Genomic DNA, 17,122 nt, shown 5'->3' with positions numbered 1-17,122 from the left:
GAATTAAAGCCTCGGCAGATCAATCATGATCATATAGGTCAGTGGGACAGGCTTGAAGGGCTGAATAACCTACCTCTGCTCCTATTTCTTATGTTCTCAATAGCTAGTAACTTTCCATAAAATCCGCTCCTCTAGAAACTCTCTTGCACCCTGAATTATTATATAGGTGATAGTTATCTCACCTCTAGCCCCATCCATTCACTCATTCCATTCTTTGTTTTTATGTTATTGATCTTATTCATAGAATGTTTACAACTTGGAAAGAGTCCATCTGGCTGGTTGTATCTTTGCAAGCCCTCTGCAAATGCATCTCACTTATCCTGCCTTTTTCCCCGAGTCCTGCATATCTTTTCTCTTCAAATAACTACCCAATTCCCTTTAGAAAACCTTGATTAAATCTGCCTCCACCATTGTCCAAGGCAGTGCATTTCAAATTCTAACCACTCGCTACATAAAATGATTTTCTTCCTGTTGCGGTTCCCTCTTTTGCCAATAAAAGCTTAGATTGGTATCTCCTCATTCTTGATGATTCTGAAAACTGAAACAGGTTCTCCCAACTACTCTGTCCAGACTCTTCATGATTTTGAACATCTCTATTAGATTTCCTCTTAATGTTTTGATCTCCAGAGAAAATAGCCTCAGTTTCTTCAATCTATCCGTGGAACTAAAATCTCTCATCTCTAGAGCCATTCTTCTGAGTCTTTCATGCACCTTCTCTAATACCTCAAGTACAGTGCCCACAATTCTCTAGTTGAGGCTGAACCAGTGTTTTAAGCTGGTTTATTGTAAATTTCTCATGTTTGTGCTCTATGCCCTAATTTATAATGCCCCAAGATTCCGTATGCTTTATTAGCTGCTTTCTCAACCCACCTGGTCATTTTCAATAATTTATAACTACTGTGGTGGCATGTGCCCTTGTTCATTCTTCTGTCAATAACTGCAATGTTTCTTCAACACACATGTACAAAATCATCCCAAGAACAGGGTGTAGGAGAGAGAAAAGATGCCTAACCAAAGGAAAAATGAGGTAAATTATCCCAAAGCTTGGTTATGAGGTGGTGTTGTAAACAGGCAGTAGGTGGTCGATATATAAAAATGAGGAAATTCGAGGTTGTGGTACTCAGTCATTGACTGTCCATTGTGGGGCAAAGTGAGGGGATCCACACACGTGACAGAGAATTCTGAAAGGAAGTTTGAGGTACTGGAGGGTCCAGTCAACTACTCTAACTCTGCACTGCTCAATGAAAAAAAATCAAGTTGAGCAAGGTACATAGCATATAGTTCACTAGCTTCCACCAGTTCTACACACAGGCCAAAGGTGAAGGTTTGGGTCATTTTGTGTGTAATTTCCTTTATGAAGTGGAAGGGCTTTTCATAGCTCACTTCATTTCTAGTGGTGAGCCAAGATTCAAAAACTATACAGGCCCCCTATCGTCCACTTTACTATTTGCAGGTGTGATCCTCGAAAAAAATACTGAAGCAAAGACTTTTCTGAAAATATTTGCTTTCATAAATAAATAAGCGAAACAAGAAGCACCGTGCAGTATTCGGGAAGACTTGATAAGGGCTGCACTAACTGTCAGTTAGACATGAGTAACCCTGGTATTTCTGGCGCAGGGGCAGAGGCGGGGCTGCCAGCTGCCGAACACTTCGGTAGGAGGCGCCAGAATATCCCAGGAGAATCTGAGGGAGCCGCTGTGGAGCAGGCTAGGGAAGCGGAACACTGCTGAGCCCATCCCGCTCCCACAAATGACAATACACACCAGTCGAACTCACACAACCAAAGTGCAGATGGCATATCTGGCTAAGGTAAGGGCTTGCTCTACAGGCTATTATGGGCTTAAATAACATTACAGGTACGTTCTGAGCAGTGCAAAGAGAGTGTAGTCTGTAATCTGTTGATATGTTGAGAAATTCTAGATTCAGTTGGAGAATTAAAAGACGCCAGAACGTGAGCAGCATTCTTATTTTTATGAAACTACAGTAAGTAGAAAGAGTTGGTCTAATGCAGCAGTCAGACATAGTTTAAGCGATGCACTGGATGAAACAGAAATGACAGTTTAAAATTGGAGGTTAGATGCGCACTCACAACTAAATCCATCTATAAACGAGTTGGACGCGAACGGCAGTGCCTGTAGAATTGACTCTATGAAGCTGTTGTTAACTTGGAGCAGAGAACTACTTGCGCTAAGAAAACCATTTGTTAAACTGCAATATTTGCAGCAGCGGAGTGATGTATTAGACTTTGCCTTGTACTTGTCTCTCTGTTTGTTTGCTATTACCTTGTAGATGGAGAAAGTGATCGTAGCAATGCAAGACCCTGACGTAGGCATTAAGATGAAATACCAAAAACTTGTCATTACTGCTATCCCTCACGCAGTGACTGGTAAGAGCCTCTGTAAATCCGGCATTAACTACATTGGTTCATTAATGAGGAACTTTTATTAAAAGAATGGTTATAATACCTTCTTGAAAGAACAGTAAACATAACTGTGACTTCTAAGTATTTGGAACTGTTCCAAAATCTATCACGGCTGTTGAGGGTGGAATCTCACCTTCCTCACTTTGGTAAAAAGATGCAGGCTTGCATTTATGTAGCACTCTGTATTGCGACATCTCAACGCGTTTTACTGGACAGCCTATGAACTACTTCTGAATTGTCCTTGTTGTCAGCATGTAGGAAACGCTCAGCTAATTACACAACCAGCAATCTCATCACCACCATCATATATTTTGTGATCTTTAAGGAATAAATATTGACCAGGACACCACACCCCGCACTGTTCTTCCATTATTTTTACACACACCATCCTCTGCCTGAAAAAGTTACCTCTCAAGTCCCTTTAAATCTTCCCCTCTTACCTTAAACCCATGCCCTCCAGTTTTGCACTCCCCTACACTGGTAAAAAAAACCTTGGCTCTTCTCCCTATCTATTGCCTCTCATGACTTTATAAACCTGTATAAGGCCACCACTCAGCCTCCAATGCTCCAGGGAGAAAAGCCCCACCCTATTCAGCCTCTCTCTATAGTTCAAAGCCTCCAATCCAGCCAACATCCTTGCAAATCTTTTCTGAATTCTTTCAAGTTTTACAGAGAGACCAGAATTGAATGCCATATTCTAAAATTGGCCTCACCAATGTCCTGTACAGTTGAAACATGACATCCCAACTCCTATTTTCAATGTACTGACCAATGAGGCAAGCATACCAAATGCCGGCCTTACCAACCTGTCTACCTGCAACTCCACTTTCAAGGAACTATGCACCTGCACCCCTAGGTCTCTTTGTACTGCAACACTCCCAGGGCTGTACCATTAACTGTATAAATCCTGTCCTGGTTTGCCTTACCAAAATGCAACACCTCATATTTATCTGAATTAATCTCCATCACTGCCACTCCTCAGCCCATCATCCCATCTGATCCTTCTTCGCTGTCCACTGCACCACCAATTTTGGTGTCATCTGCAAATTTACTAACCATACCTCCTATGTTCACATCCAAATCATTTATATAAATGACGAAAGGCAGAGGACCCAGCACCTATCCTTGCAGCACACCGCTGGTCACAGGCCTCCAGTCCAAAATACAATCCTCTACTATCACCCTCTGTCTTCTACCTTCAAGCCAATTTGTATCCAATTGGCTAGCTCCCCCTGGATTCCATGTGATCGAATCTTGTTGATCATTCTACCATGCAAACTTTGTCAAACATTTTGCTGAAGTCCATATAAACAATGTCTACCTCTCTACCTTCATCGATCTTGTTTGTCAATCTTCAGAAAACTCAATCAAGTTAGTAAGACACTATTTCTCATGCACAAAGCCATGTTGACTCCCTGTAATCAGTCCTTGCCTTTCCAAATGCATGCAAATCCTGTCCCTCAGAATCCCCTCCAACAACTTACCCACCACTGACGTTAGGCTCACTGGTCTACAGTTTCCTGGCTTTTCCTTACCACCTTTCTTAAATAATGGCACCGCATTAGCTACCCTCCAAACTTCTGGCACCCCACCCGTGGCTGTTAATGATATAAATATCTCAGCAAGGGGCCCAGCAATTTCTTCCCTAGCTTCCCACAAAGTTCTGGGATACGCCTGACCAGGTCCTGAGGATTTACCTACCTCTCTGCATTTCAAGACCTCCAGCACCTCCTTTTCTGTAATATGGACACTTTTCAAGTCAGCACTGTCTATTTCCCCAATTTCTCTAGCTTCCATGTCCTTCTCCACAGTAAATACTGACACAGAATATTTGTTTAGTAAGTCACCCATCACAACTCCACTGCCTCCCTATAGTTGCTGCACCAATTTTTTTTACAAATACAGCAGCCAGCCACCTCCTGTCAGAAGTGAGCCTATGGGTTGCATGTGCTGTGTTTGGTAGTTTGGGATATTCTGTTACATCTACAACATCACAAAGGTCATTTTCACTCCCTGTATATCCCAACTAAATGTTTCTGCTCAAAAATATTGTATAGGTGTGATTGGTCGGTGGCTCCTATGCATGTGATTTGGTCATCTTAAACCATGTACCACACTTACTAAAACTGTGCAAACTCCTTTTACAAGGGATGTTTGCATCTACCAGTCAGAGGAGATGTTTATTGGACTGATTTCGAGCTCTACCACTAGCCTTGAAAGCTTTGTGTCAGTATCTCGACCAAACATCTGTTTAATTTTAAATTATTTTATATAAAATACCAGAGGTCCTTGGAAGATTTAACGTATGATTTTATGTGAATCAAAAAGAACTGTTATACCTGACTTATTTAGATTACACACAGGTGTAACTAAAGGAGAGTCTGTTGACATTACTGCAGATTAGTGTTGTACAGTGTGTGAAAATAACTTTGTGTGTGGGGGTTGCAGGAAACTGAAGAAATTTATTTGACCAGTAGTTCAACTAAAAAATTTAATATTATTTCTGTGATGGTATTTTCTACAACAAAGAACTAGTGATAGAAATTATTGCCAATTGTCAGTTGTTACTTCTGCATTCTACTTAATGCTGTGTGCAGTGACGTATAATTAAATATTCTGATTTATAAAGATCTAACCTGTATTTCAAAAACACAAAATCTACCCTAATCGATGAATTTGCTCCTTTTCTTTATTTGGGAAGTTATTGTCTTTCAGCTTTCCCTCTGCCTTTTATTTACAGTGGTATCTGTAATGTGGCAGTGCAGCAGCCCATCCAAGTAACTGAGGGTTTTTTTATGCGTGTATCTGCACTGAATTTTTTTTTCTTCTTTATGCATTCATGGGATGAGGGCATCACTGGCCGGGCAGCATTTATTACCCACCCCTAATTGCCCAGAGGGCAGTTCAGAGTCAACCACATTGCTGTGGGTCTGGAGTCACATGTAGGCCAGACTGGGTAAGAATGGCAGATTCCTTCCCTAAAAGACATTAGTGAACCAGATGGGATTTTCCCCAACAATTGACAATGGATTTATGGTCATCATTAGATTCTTAATTCCTGATATTTATTGATTTCAAATTCCACCATCTGTTGTGCCACGATTTGAACCAAGTCCCCAGAATGTTATCTGTACGTCTGGATTAACAGTCCAGTGATAATGCCACTAGGCTATCACCTCCCCTAATGTCAAAGTATATATGATAGGGAAGAGAAGAGGATGAGGTTTTCACAGTTGTTCTTAGTACTCTCCTCCAATCCACACCTAAAATGTAGACAGAGCCCAAAACAAACATGATGTGCACATGACAGTGTTGGACTGGGGTGGACAATGTCAGAAGTCTCACACAGAGAAGAGGGTTCATTATGTAAATTTTCAGATGGAGAGCTTGTGAACAAAATTATTGAGTTGATGATTGCAGTGATTCACATGGAAGCTTTCCAGAAAGATATGCTGGATAAACCGAGGATTCATAGTGTCAAAGTGGTATCAAAGGATGGATGTAAGGAAGACACTATCCTTATAGGCTGATGAAGCTTACAGGTGCTAAGTACAAACTTGATGGTTTACACAATAACTGTAATGCCCAAATATAGCAAGACAAGTAGAAGCTATGAAGATTGCATCAAGGAATTGCCTAACTTTCAATGAATTTTACATGGCATGTGGCAGTAAAAGTCATTGGCAGAGGCAGTGCACTAGAGCAGTGAGATGCAGCTGCAAAGGACCACGCACTAAGCCAAAACAACTATGTACAAGGACAGTCCTCATCTATAATAAAGACCATCTGATATTCCACCAAAGACATATACATAAAAGTGATTGACAAACCAAGACATGGTGAGACCACAGTATTAGAAACATGTTTCACACTGTCAATCATGTAAAAAACATCAATATTCAAAGTGTTTGCAAGACTCAACTGTTCTGTCCTCAGAATACTGTTGACTGTTTGTTATTGGTTAATATGGATGTGAGCCAAGTGTCCTTACATTACCCCTGTGAATTCCAAATAACAATCCCCCACAGATATGGCAAAACTTTTGAAAATTTTTCAGCATATAATTATCACTGTGCTTGATGAATCCAAAACAAATTCCATTCCGTTAGTGTGAACTTTTCCATATGAACAATCCAGCATATTGTCCAGGTCTTGCTGTAGTTGGACATGGACTGCTTCAGTATCTAAGGAGTTGCAAATGGTCTGGACATTGTATAACCATCAGCAATATCCTGACTTCCGACGGAGGGAAGGCCATTGATGAAACAGCTGAAGATGGCTTGTCCTAAGACCTGAATGAGACCACCCTGAGGAACTCCTGCAGAGATGTCCTGAAGCTGATTGATCTCCAACAATCACAACCATCTTCCTTTGTGACATGTATGATTCCAACAATGGAAAGGTTTCCCTGATTCCCGTTGATTCCAGTTTTGTTAAGTGTCCTTTATACCACTCTTGGTCAAATGTGGCCTTGATCTTATGTACCAAATGTTCATCATTTCTTTCTTTTAAACCACACTCTCACATCTGTTTTTTTTAAAATACTGAATATTTATTTATTCCAGCTTTATCAGTCCCTCCCGCAACATGTGACTGTTACAATCTGGAGCACTTTTTTTCTGTATACGAAATAAACAATAGCATTAGCCACTTCAACAAAATCCTTTTCCCTTGGAAAGTACAGGGGCAATGTATTAATTAAATACCTCATCCACACCCTGTGTCTCCATGCATAGATTTCCGATTTGATTCCAAATTTGGTCCTCTTACTATCCTTTCACTTTATAAGATTTTTTTTGTTAGTTGCCAGTGGTTTCTTAGACTCTTTCATTGTTTTTCTTATTTCCTGTTTCGCTTCCCTCTGAACTACTTATTTTCATCCTGATTCTCTTTTGTATTATCAACTAGCCATCTGTGAGATACACCCTTTTGCTGCTCATTGTACAACCAGAAGGCTGTCCTACCTCCCCCCAGCCCACTCATGGCAGGTACTTCAATGTGCATAAATTACCTCCCACATGAAGCCAATCTTTTGTTCTTTAGAGTTTGACCTGGAAACTTTACTTCCAGTTTACATGGGCTGGATCCATTCTTGCCCTGCTGAAATTACAAAAAATTATGTTTACCATGTTATTTTCCATGGCTGATCAAAATCCTGTGCTGCTGTGGTCACTGTTCCATAGATGTTCTCCCACTCATATATGATCTTATGGCCACTCCATTCCCCAGTAGCACTTCCAGCAATACCTTCTTCCTCCCTGGACTGGAAACAACTGGATCAATAAAATCCTCCTGTATACATTTCATAAACACTCTCACTCTCTGTCTTTACAATAGTATTATCTTGTCCTATGTTAAAATAAATAAAGCCCTCCTTTTATCATTACTCAACATTTTTTATTCTTCTGTAATGCCCTTGCAATTTTGTTCCACTAAATGTTTTCCACCAGTTAATAGCCCATAGAATACAGCTGGCAGTATTTCTATTATTTCAAAATACAGTCAAATATATTTGGTCATTGACACCTCTTGCCCAATCTCTGTCTCCACACGATGTCCTCTCTGTCTCCAGCATTGTAATTAATCTCTCTGATCAATACTGTAACTTGCCCACATTTCGTTACTTCCCTACTTTTCCTGAAAATCATTTATCCAGGAATATTTAGTACCCAGTCCTGCCTTTTTGTTTAAGCCAGATCTTTGTTATCAACATGATATCATATTCCCATTAGGTTATCAGCACCTGCAACTCAGCCATTTTGTTTACCATGCTCCGTGTGTTTACATCCATGCACGGTAAATCTAACTTAGGCTTTGTTGTGTTCTTAATTCTTAACGCATTAATGTTTATTACTCTAGTCTGGTGTCTGCCTTTTCCAGTGTTTTGTGCACCTTATTTCTCCTTTCAGGTTCTACATTCTGTTTCCCATCCATTTGCCATTTTGTTTAAACCCTCACCAGAAACACTAATGAACTGCAAGGATATTGGTCACAGTTCTGTGGAATGATGACCCATCTGCTGTGTATTGCTTCTGGTTCCCATAGGACTGGTTTCACTGACTTGGGAGTCTCAAGCTTTCCCTCTTGCACCACCCCTGCTTTATCCTCTCTTTCTAATGCTCATTAGCATATGACACAGGGAGAAATTGATCATTACCTTTTGATGCCCTGCTTGCCACTGTCCTTCTCTTCTAGCTTCCTAAAATCTGCCTACAGGAGCTCATCCTTCTTACCGTCCCTGTTATTGGTACCAATAATAGATAGTGACCTCTGGCTGTTCACTTGCCCCTCAGAGTGCCCTGTAACTCCTCAATGAAATGTTTAACTTTGGTATAACAGAGGCAACATGCCAAGCTGTAATCACGTCTATGGCTGCATTAGTGCCTATCTGTTCCTCTAACTATAGAATCTGGGCTCACTGTTGTCTTTCTAATTTTCTTCTTCCTGCTCCTCACTCCACTCCACCCTTTTACAGCTAAGTCAGCCATGATTCAGTGAAATAGACTTTGGCTGCACTCTCCCAGAACCATCACTTTCACCAGTATTCAGAATGAAATGGTTCCCGAGGTTCCATGCTCCCTGCTAGATCCTATGGTCTTGTCTGGCAGACAAATAATCCATCTCTGCCTGCGCACCTTTAAATTGCCAAGTGACCACCTCTAGAAATGTGCTACCTGTGAAACTCCCAGTCTCATGATGTACAGCAGTGCTGCTACCTGCTGCTTAAGCTCCAGAACCTGAGAAGACTGCCCTGGCATCAACTTTCTTCAACTTGTACTCTGATTCTAAATTTTCAGACAGCTATCCCTCTCACTTCTCACAACCATATTTCCCAGCTGTTGTCTGACACTGTTTTCCTTTCAGACTTTATCTTTCTCCCTCTCTCTCTCTCTCTCTCTGTAATGTCCATGAAGAGCACTGGTTCCCACACAGAGCTGATACCATGAGTTACTATCCTTTGCTGATATGATTGGGTAGCAAACTGATGGCAGTATATAATCTACTTGCCAGTTTTACAGGATTAAACTTTAATTAATAACTTCCTTCATCATCAAATCCTACAGGATTCAAGGAGGCCATTTGGCCCGTAGTGTTCGATGAGAATTGTCCAAGTTAGCTCTATATCCCAGATTTTTCCTTGTAGTTCTGCATGGTAGTTATCTTCAAATTACATGTTCCAATGACCTTTTAAAAGTTTGTAAGGAATTTTCAACCTCCACCCCTTCAGGCACTACTTTTGTAGATCACGTCACCCACCCTCCCATGTGAAATAATCTTTACTCATTACTGCTCCATTCCTTTGCCAGTTGTTTTAAATTTATGACCATTGAATACTGACCTAACTGCAAGGGGAAGTAAATTCTTCCCACTTGCTCAATTAAGACTTCTCCAAATTTTGAATACCTCTGTTAGATCACCCTTGACCATTTCTGCTCAAAAGGTGGAGATGCCAGTATTGGACTGGGCTGGATAAAATCAGAAGTCACACGACGCCAGGTTATAGCCCAACAGGTTTATTTAAAATAGCAAGCTTCATCAGGTGACACTTCACTCCTGAAAGATTGTGATTTTAAATAAACCTGTTGGACTATAACCTGGTATTGTGTCATTTCTACTCAAAGGAGAACAATCCCAGTTCCTTGCATCTTTGCACAAAACTGCAGTCTCTCATCCTATGGATCAGCCTGTTAAACCTGCTCTGTACCTTTACCAAGTCATTGATGGCCTTTCTAAAATGTGATGCCAAGAATGGAAAACAATACTAAGTTTCATTAGTGATTTGTAAAGTTCTAGCAGGGCTTTTTTCCTTTGTTTTTATCCTCCATTCCCTACTCACAAAGCCAAGTATCCCATCTGATTTTGTAACTGTGCCTACACTGAAGGGAGATTGAATATCTACAGCCATCTAGTGAGAAAGCCTCCAAGCAGCTGTTACCAGCTACACATCAAGCAGCAGTGTCTTAATAAAACCACAGCACTGGTCCATCACCAATGAAACTCTGTTTTTCTCCGGAAACTCCTGGATTCCTCTCCCAAGGCATGGTGCAAAAAAAGAGGAGCCCAGCTCAAGGCTAATCTCCATCAATTCCTCCTGGCACACCTCTGAGGATTGTTATGGACCAGACCAAACCTCCTCAAACTATATTAAGAAGGTAGCCTAGACTCTAACTTCTTCTCATTTTAAAGGTAAATGTAAGGCGTTGTGTTCCAGATGTAATTCGATTGGTCAAACTACTTAACTTAAGGGAAACAGAATTTGAGGTTGTTGACTTGCTCGCCAAGCTGGTTTGTTCTCATTTAGACGTTTCGTCACCATGCTAGGTGACATCATCAGTGGAGCCTCCGATGAAGTGATGTTATTCTGCTCTGCTTGGCATTCGTACTGTCTGGTTATCATGAGTAATGTCATTTCCAGTTCTGTTCTTTATAGGTTTGCATATGGGGTCCATATACAATGAAGGCCATCAGTTTAACTGAAACAACGTAACCATCATAGCCCAAGCCAAACATAGACATCCATGGGAATTCCTAGAGGCATGGTTCTCAGGAAAGATGTGGAAGTGTTGGAAAAGGTGCAGAGGAGATTTACCAGGATGTTGCCTGGAATGGAGGGAAGGTCTTACGAGGAAAGGTTGAGAGAGCTAGGGCTTTTCTCTTTAGAACGACAAAGGATGAGTGGTGACTTGATAGAGGTGTACAAAATGATCAGAAGTATAGATAGAGTGGACAGCCAGAGACTTTTTCCTAGGGTAGAGGTAGCTATTACGAGGGGGCATAGTTTTAAAGTGAGTGGAGGTAGATATAGGGGAGATGTCAGAGGTAGGTTCTTTTCTCAGAGAGTGGTAGGGGCGTGGAATGCATTGCCGGAGAGGGTAGTGGAGTCGGCCTCATTAGGGGCATTTAAGCGGCTATTAGATAGGCATATGGATGATAGTATAAGGTAGGGGTGGAGGTTAGATAGAACTTAGATTTAGGGTAAAAGTTCGGCACGGCATCGTGGGCTGAAGAGCCTGTACTGTGCTGTACTGTTCTGTGTTCTATGTTCTATGTTCTATGTTCAACCCATAATACAATCAACAAACGTATAGAATTGGACCCCATATACAAACCCATACAGAACAAAACCGGAAATGACAGTTCTCACCACAACACACTGGACAGTATAAATTCCAAATGGAGTGGAACAATATCACTTCATCTGAGGCCTCACTGATGATGTCACCGTGCATGGTGACAAAACGTCTGAACGAAAACAAGCCAGCTCAGCGAGCAAGTCAATAACCTCACCCACAACCCGAGCTACAAATTTTTGTAAAAACCAGAAACACAATTTATTCAGAAACTATTATTAAAATACAACAAAAGAAAAAAAGACAAGAAAAGAATTGGGTTAGCTGTAACTCTACCAAATGCTTAGCAAAAGATACAGTAATTATTACTAATGAACTGTTCCTGTACAGCAACATCCCATAAATACACCCTTGACAAAAATAAAATTCAGAAAACAAGATGGTCTCATATGAAACTCCAGCAGCAGGAAGAGAACCCCCAGCTTTTAGCTGTAACCGAGAGAGAGAAAAATATGACTTCTACTTCTTCAAGACTTCAGCAGCTGCTGAAAACCAAGAAACGAAAATTCCTGGTTCTTTGGAAGCTTGATCACACCTATTCAGGCTGCTTCTATTGTTCCAACTTATAAAAAAAAACTCTAAAGCTTCACAAGCTGTTTACTGTGAGTTTTCAATAGACATCTCTGCACCTCTATCTTAAGACCTTTCTTTAAATAAAAACAGGACACAATAGTCCTCTTAAAGCCATACTATCATCACAGGATGAACACTTGTGACCCTGGGAGGATGCATTGTCAAGACCTTCCTCCCCACTCTTCAACACAGAGACCTGGGTGGGTCATGTATCTAGAGGAAGCTTATGGTCATGTTCTGGTGAGCACAACATAAACACAGGCCAGTAGGCAGAGGAACGAGAAGCAACTGACACTGAGGACAGCTGGAGAACAGGCCTCTGCAGAGCCCGGTGCAGGTGATGAGTTTCTAAACTCGATCATTAAAAAGTTGAAGAAAATGCAGAGACAAGCTGAGGAATGTCAAGCAGACTGAAGTGAGGGGCAGGGGGTGTGTGCCCAAGCTCTGTCCGATGTGATTGGCCCTGGCATGTGAGTGCACGTCTACTTCCATAGACTGGGTGGTGGAGAGCCAGGTCCAGCAGAAACATCTATACCTCCTCGACATGAGCGGGGAACGCCACTCCATCATCCAAGCCAGACGTACATTCATTCACTAGTTAGGGGCCTTGACATTCTTCCAGGTGCTTCATCCTCAGAAAGGGAGAGGGAGATATCATTGCACACCAACAGGGTGGAGGAGCGATAGGGACTCAGGTATTGTCATCTCAGGGCACTCCTGCCTGACCATCTCCCCCACCACTATAGGGATCCAAATGGCTCCCATCAAGTCAGACCAAAGAGATAGGAATTTTACCCATATAGGATACTCCCTGCAATCTGGAGGACTCCTCCAGGCCTTGGATCACAGGAGAAAATCCACCAAAGTCATCTCTGACCAGGCAGTCGAGCAGTTTGCAAGCTTCCTCAAGCTCAGCTCTGGAGCCAAGGTGGCACCAAAATGTAGCAGGATGAAAAGCAAGATTAAAGAACATTGAAATGACTTTGGGCGTCAACTTTATGTATAACATTACTTTCAACAAAAGTATAGCACTTTGGACAACAGTTTCTGGACTCTTTCAATTTTTTAAGGCTTCTGACTGGTTATGTTTGCCTTAAAGACTGTGTTGAGGGCAATGATCATACAAAATGCTTCTAGACAAAGAGCATTAAGGTTCTTATTCATGCTGTCCTGTGGAAGGTACATAACCTCAGGGAAGCAGGAATTTAAGCAACATGGTTGTTTCTGGGAGTCAAACAGCAGAGTTTAACCCCTCTAGCAACCATTCAGCCGTAGCCCCCATGTAATTTTGCATAACTGCAACCTAATTGTGCTATATAGCATAGAAATAGACCCATAGGTCCAACTCGTCCATCCGATCAGGTTTCCCAAACTAAACTAGTCCTACTTGCCTGCATTTGGCCCATCTCTGTCTCAACCTTTCCTATTCATGTATCTATCCAAATGTCTTTTAAATGTTGTAACTGTACCTGCATCCAACACTTCCTCTGGCAGTTCATTCCACACACAAGCAACCTGTTGAATAAATTGCCCTTCAGGTCCCGTTTAAATCTTTCTCCTTTCACCATAGAAAATATGCCTCCTAGTTTTGAACTCCCCTACCCTAGGGAAGAGACCTTTGCTATTCACCTTATCTATGCCCTTTATGATTTTATAAATCTCAATAAGGTCACCCCCTCAACCTCCTCCGCTCCAGTGAAAAAGATCCCAGTCTCCTTTATTCATTCATGGGAAGAAAGCATCTCTGACTAGGCAGCATTTGTTGCCCATCCCTAATTGCCCAGAGGGCAGTTCAGAGTCAACCACTTTGCTGTGGGCCTGGAGTCACATGTAGGCCAGATCAGGTAAGGATGGCAGTTTCCTTCCCTAAAAGACATTAGTGAACCAGGTGGGTTTTTCCAATAATCACCAATGGATTCACGGTCATCATTAGATTCTTAATTCCAGATATTTATTGAATTCAAATTCCACCATCTGCCATGGCGGGATTCAAACCCGGGTCCCCAGAACTTTGTCTGGGTCTCTGGATTAACAGTCGAGCAATAGTCTATCCACCCTATCCTTATAACTCAAACCCTCCAGACCCGGCAACATCCCGGTAAATCTTATGTGAATCCTCTCCAATTTAATAATATCCTTTTATAGCAGGGTGACCAGAACAATAACAGTACTCCAAAAGTGGCCTCACCAATGTCCTGTACAAACTCAACATGATGTCCCAACTCCCACTATCAATGGTCTGAGCAATGAAGGTAAGTATGCTAAACGCCTTCTTAACCACCCTGTCTACCTGTGTTGCAACTTTCAAAGAACTACGTACCTAAATCCACAGGACTCTTTGTTTGGCAACATTACCCAGGGTTCTACTATTAATTGTATAAGTCCTGCCCTTGTTTGTTTTACCAAAATACAATACGTCACAATTATCCAAATTAAACTCCATCTGCCACTCCTCGGCTCACTGGCCTGATCAATCAATCACTGTTGACAGCACCACCAATTTTGATGTCACCCTCAAACTTACTAACCATGCCTCCTAAATTCTCATCCAAATCGTTTATATAAATTACAAACAAAAGTGGACCAAGCACCAAACCCTGTGGAACACCGCTGGTCACAGGCCTCCAGTCTGAAAACCAACCCACCACCACCACTCTCTGTCTCCTACCACAAAGCAATTTTGAATCCAATTGGCAAGCTCTCCCTGAATCCCATGTGATCTAACTTTACTAATTAGTCTACCATGTGGAACCCTGTTGAAGGCTTTACTAAAGTCCATGTCGACAACATCTACTGCTTTGTCCTCATCAAATTTTTTTTGTTACATCCTCAAAAAACTCAATCAAGTTTGTGAGGCATGATTTCCCTCACACAGAGTCATGCTGACTATCCCTAATCAGTCCTTATCCCTCCAAATGCATGTAAATCCTATCACTCAGAATCCCCTCCAGCAACTTAAATAAAAACCAAAAGAACTGCGGATGCTGTAAATCAGGAACAAAAACAAAGTTTCTGGAAAAGCTCAGCAGGTCTGGCAGCACCTGTGAAGGAAAAAACAGAGTTAACATTTTGGGTCCAGCGACCCTTCCTCAGGACCGTTCCCAAAACGTTAACTCTGTTTTCTCCTTCACAGATGCTGCCAGACCTGCTGAGCTTTTCCAGCAACTTTGTTTTTGTCCCCTCCAACAACTTGCCCATCACTGACCTGTAAGCTAACAGGAGGTTTTTGATGTAAAGGGAACAAATTAAGTTACAAATGTTTTAAAGTTATAATCCAAATATTCCCTTGAGGGCAGAAATGCTTCTGTGCAATGACTGATTTCTAATCCTGAATATTCACATCTGTTAATGCAAGGCCTTTCCCTCTTAAATCTAGCTGCTGTCAGGTTCCCTTGGACCTATCTGGCATGTCTCACTGCTGTCTGGCTTTCTCACCAACTGCTAATCCAGAGACCAGATAATGTTCTGGGCACCGGGGTTCGAATCTGCCATGGCAGATGGTGGAATTTGAATTCAATAAATATCTTGAATTAAGAGCCTAATGATGGCCACGAATCCATTGCCGATTGTTGGAAAAACCCATCTGGTTCACTAATGCCCTTTAGGGAAGGAAACTGCCATCCTTACCTGGTCTGGCCTACATGTGACTCCAGACCCGCAGCAATGTGGTTGACTCTTAACTACCCTCTGGGCAATTAGGGTTGGCCAATAAATGCTGGCCTAGCCAGAGATGCCGTCATCCCGTGAATGAATAAAGAGAAAAAAACCTAATCTACTGAAGTTTTTCGAGAATGCAACTAGTAGAGTTGACAAGGGAGAACGAGAGTATGTGGTGCATTTGGATTTTGCAAAGTCTCTGTAAAGTGCCACATAAGAAACTAGAGGGCAAAATTAAATTGCACATGAGTGGGGTTAATATACTGGCATGGAGTGAAAATGTGTGGACAGATTTTCAACAAATCTGAAAGATTGGGAGTGGGAATTAATGGGTCTTTTTCTGGTGGGAGGTCGTGGCTAACGCTGTACCACAGGGAACAGTACTTGAGCCCCACCTATTCATGAAAAGTGCAAATGCATGTGTAAACTGCAAGGGGCAATATTTCCATGTTTATTGATGACAGAAAACAAGGTGGGATTGCAAGTTCTGAGGAGGATGCAAGTGGCTACGGGGAGATCCATTCAAATTGAGCATTTGGGCAAGTATATGGCAGATACAGTATAACACGAATAAATATGAAATTGTACATTTCAGTCTGAAAAACAGGCCAAATATTAGTTATTGTGCAATGTTAGGAAATGCAGATGTATGAAGGGATCTGAGTGTTCTTGTACACCAGTGAAAGTAAACAGGCAGCTGCAGCAAGTAATTGAGAAGGCAAATGGTACTGCCAGAGGGCTTGATTTCAGAAGTCTGGATATTTTACTGCAGTTATGCAAGGTCTCAGTGAGACCGCACCTGGAGTACTGTGAGCAGTTTCATCTCCTTACCTAAAAGGGGATTCAGTTGCCCCAGAGAGAGTGCAGCAAAGATTCACTAGACTGATACTAGGAATGGAAGGACTGTCATATGAGAAGAAATTGGTTCGTCTAGGCCTATAATTCAGTAAAGTTTAGAAGATGAGAGGGAATCTGATTGAGATATATAAGGTTTTAACAGGCCTAGACAGACTAGATATAGGGAGGATGTTTCCCCTTATTGAGGAATCTAGAACCAAGGGTCACAGTCTCAGGATACAGGGTAAGCCATTTAGGGCTGAGTTGAGGAAGCACTTCTTCACCCAGAGGGTGATCAATTTATGGAATTTGCTACCACAGGAAGCTGTGAACGCTGGATGATTGAGTGTATTCAAGAAAGAGATAAATACATATTTAGATCTGAAATGCATCAAGGAGTATAGAGAGAAAGCGGGGATATGGTATTGAGATAAAGGATCAGCCATGATCATATTGAATGATGGAGCGAAGGCATGACGGTCCTGCTCCAGCTCCTAGCTTT

General features: G+C 41.7%; 1 protein-coding gene across 1 annotated transcript in view; it reads left to right on the top strand.

Annotated features, from left to right (window-relative positions):
• Positions 1-1,724: 1,724 nt before the first annotated feature.
• The window catches only part of rgs11 (regulator of G protein signaling 11), a 137,432-nt gene continuing 122,034 nt past the window's right edge, over positions 1,725-17,122 (top strand). Inside the window, exons 1-2 of the mRNA XM_020527009.2 lie at positions 1,725-1,809; positions 2,290-2,386. Coding sequence (XP_020382598.1) covers positions 1,750-1,809; positions 2,290-2,386 — 157 coding nt within the window. The 5' untranslated portion in view covers positions 1,725-1,749. The remainder of the gene's footprint in view (positions 1,810-2,289; positions 2,387-17,122) is intronic.

The sequence above is a fragment of the Rhincodon typus genome, chromosome 21 (genome assembly GCF_021869965.1).
Source record: "Rhincodon typus isolate 14 chromosome 21, sRhiTyp1.1, whole genome shotgun sequence".
Classification (NCBI taxonomy): domain Eukaryota; kingdom Metazoa; phylum Chordata; class Chondrichthyes; order Orectolobiformes; family Rhincodontidae; genus Rhincodon; species Rhincodon typus.
Note: the sequence above shows the minus strand (reverse complement) of the source record. Positions and strands in the feature narration are given on the sequence as shown.